The 2,480-nt window shown below is 50.7% G+C and overlaps 1 protein-coding gene across 1 annotated transcript; it reads right to left on the bottom strand.

Annotated features, from left to right (window-relative positions):
- Positions 1 to 616: 616 nt before the first annotated feature.
- Positions 617 to 1,888, bottom strand: LOC115895755 (putative ankyrin repeat domain-containing protein 20A5). The gene is made up of 3 exons (XM_030926372.1): positions 1,331 to 1,888; positions 959 to 1,073; positions 617 to 796 (listed from the first exon to the last, which is right to left on the bottom strand). The coding sequence occupies exons 1-3, from the start codon at positions 1,531 to 1,533 to the stop codon at positions 617 to 619; spliced, it is 498 nt and encodes a 165-aa protein (XP_030782232.1). The 5' UTR covers positions 1,534 to 1,888.
- Between the last annotated feature and the right edge of the window lie 592 nt (positions 1,889 to 2,480).

The following is a 2,480-nucleotide window of genomic DNA, read 5'->3' as shown; positions in this document are numbered from 1 at the left end:
TTTTCAAACCAAAAATTATTAGACCCAAAGCTAAAGAGCACCTTGTCTCAACACATAAACTGGAAGAACAACAAACTAAAAACAACAACAACAACAACAAAAACTCTTCCTCGCATTTTCCTTCATTACCTAATTTCCAAGTGACCTGTGTATTTCTGATTGCTCTCCTTTTCCCTTCCCATTTTTCCCTGAGAAATGATACGTCAGTTTTTCAGAAAATTAGCAGCAGCAGCAACATGTCCATTTATTGTAAGTTGCTTTAGTTTTGTTTGAGTTTTAAAATAAAGCCTATTTCCAGGGCACATTTCCTTTCCTGTGTTGTTTTACACTAATTAAGAAAAAAAGAAAAAAAGAATAACCCTGCATAGAAAATAAGTTGAAAAGGTTTTATCTTTAACAAATTCACAGATATTTTCCAAAGTGCATTTTATAAAGCTGTGCCCTTGAATGCTTCTTTAAAAGTATCAATATTTAAAACAAAATCTTACACAATTAAGTTATTTGAAAATAATTTACATTTGCATTCAGGTAATGGTTGAGCGTCCAAATATAAAAAAAATTGACCCTTACCTATGTCAATGTTAAAACAAATATTTTGGAAAGAAAGTTGATTGATCTATACCTTGTCCAGTGCTTCAATATTTGCACCATGGGAAAGCAGTTTTTCTGCCAGTGAGGTGCTCTCCTTGTACACAGCATAATGGAGAGCAGTGTTGCCGTAGATATCCTTAAGGTTTGGATTGGCACCATGTTCCAGCAAAATAACGGCACAAGCCTCTTCCTGGCAATGGACAGCCTGTCCGTATTAGACCAAGAAACAGATTGTAAATTCTAAGAATTCAAAATACACATTCCACAGGTTTCACCAACTAGTTACATTTAAATGAGATCAATTCATTTTAATTCTATATATGTAAATCAAATCCATGTCAGGCTAAAAGAGTTGGCTCTAATATACCTGTATCAAAGGTGTCCTGTTTTCTTTGTCACAGATATCAATCTGGCACTTTCTGTTAATCAGGAGAGTTACCACTTTCGCATGGCCACTGGCACAGGCCAAATGTAGAGCAGTTCTACAAGAGCAAGAAGACTTTTTAGGAAACTGTACGGCAACATCTCAAAACACACACAACAGTGATTTGTGAGTTAAATCACTCAAATTCTCCAACTGCTCCAGCCAGGGAATTATGAGGGATGGAAAACAGCTGAGGGTCCATTTGGCTTCGCCGCTGGGAGGGTGCCCGGCGCCCTCCAAGGCCCAGTCCCAGGGGCTGCGGGGAAGCCGGGCCTGGGGACACCCTCCCACCCCGGACTGAGCGCCCCCCGCTACCTGTGCTGTTTGTCCAAGGCATCCAGGTCTCCGCTCCTGCGCGCCAGGCAGCCCTCCACTTTCGCGGCGTCGCCCTTGACAGCCGCCCTGTGGATCTTCTGCAGTTCGGAGTCCCGGATTCGGTACCCTGAACCCGTGTAGACGTGGTCTGTGGAGCCCAGGACCTTCTGGCCCCTGCGGCTCCCGAAGCCGAACAACTTCATGGTAGTGACTTCTTCTCAGACCCCCAACCACCGACCGGATCTTGAGTAGGGGCAGCTCCCTGTCACCTTTTCACCACCCCCGATCCGTCCCTGCCGACCCAGCCCCAAATCCAACCCCAAGTCCCGATCCAACCCCAAATCCGCGATCCAAACCCCAGTCTCCGATCCCAAATCTATAAGGTATTCCAAAATTCCAGATCCAGCCCGGTCCACCACAGCCTTCAGCAGCGACACTCGCAGCCTCCGACCTCTCAGACCGAGTGAGCCTGGTAAAGCCGTTGGGCGCGCGCCTGCACCGCCGTTGTCGCCCGGCTCCCGGAAGCCGCTCCCTGGCTGCGCTCGCGGACAGGTGGGGCTGCAGCTCCAGGCTGGCGCCACTGGGCTCGCGGGTTCTCCTGGGCTCTCCTGGGCGGCCCCAGGATCCTAGGCGCGCAGCCAGCCGGGCCTGAGAAGGAGGATTAGTATGGCCTTGCCGCCTGCCCCGCTTCTCCTGGGAAGGGAGATCGGGTGCTGGCAAGGGCACTCCGCAGCCACCGGAGTGGCTTCGCGGATGGCCTGGCTTCACGCTGAGGCTCTGGCCCTAGAGTCTGTGTGGCTAGTGTCCGGTACTGGAAAAGGCATGGAGAGTCAGGGGTTGCTGCTTTCCCCACCCGCCCTCACCGCTGCCAGTGCCCCACGGGCGGGTTGGAGCTGCAGATCTGGCACTGACGCGGGATGGTGGAGCTTCCCTTAGATGGAATCAGGGTCGCCAAGTGCACAGCCTACCTGGCACCTATTGGACATCTCTCTAGATCCTGGGCCCTGGCGCTGGACACACTGTACCCACACGGATGAAACTGAGCTGCTCCTGGCGGGCTGATTGCCTGACTTTACCACCTGGGTGTCTGGCCTCAGGATCCACGCTGCTGGGGGGCGGGCCTGCTCTGGGGTGTCCAGTCACCTGCTGC

Source organism: Rhinopithecus roxellana, unplaced genomic scaffold (assembly GCF_007565055.1).
Source record: "Rhinopithecus roxellana isolate Shanxi Qingling unplaced genomic scaffold, ASM756505v1 contig221, whole genome shotgun sequence".
Taxonomy (NCBI): Eukaryota; Metazoa; Chordata; class Mammalia; order Primates; family Cercopithecidae; genus Rhinopithecus; species Rhinopithecus roxellana.
The sequence above is the reverse complement of the archived record's forward strand: the minus strand, read 5'-3'. Positions and strand labels throughout refer to the sequence as shown.

Excerpts from the sequence above, each read along its gene's own strand:
- LOC115895755 (XM_030926372.1), bottom strand. The coding sequence starts at position 1,533 with ATGAAGTTGTTCGGCTTCGGGAGCCGCAGGGGCCAGAAGGTCCTGGGC. Across the intron at positions 1,074-1,330 it reads GCCTTGGACAAACAGCACAG|AACTGCTCTACATTTGGCCT; the intron begins GTAGCGGGGGGC and ends TTGCTCTTGTAG. Across the intron at positions 797-958 it reads ACAGGACACCTTTGATACAG|GCTGTCCATTGCCAGGAAGA; the intron begins GTATATTAGAGC and ends TAATACGGACAG.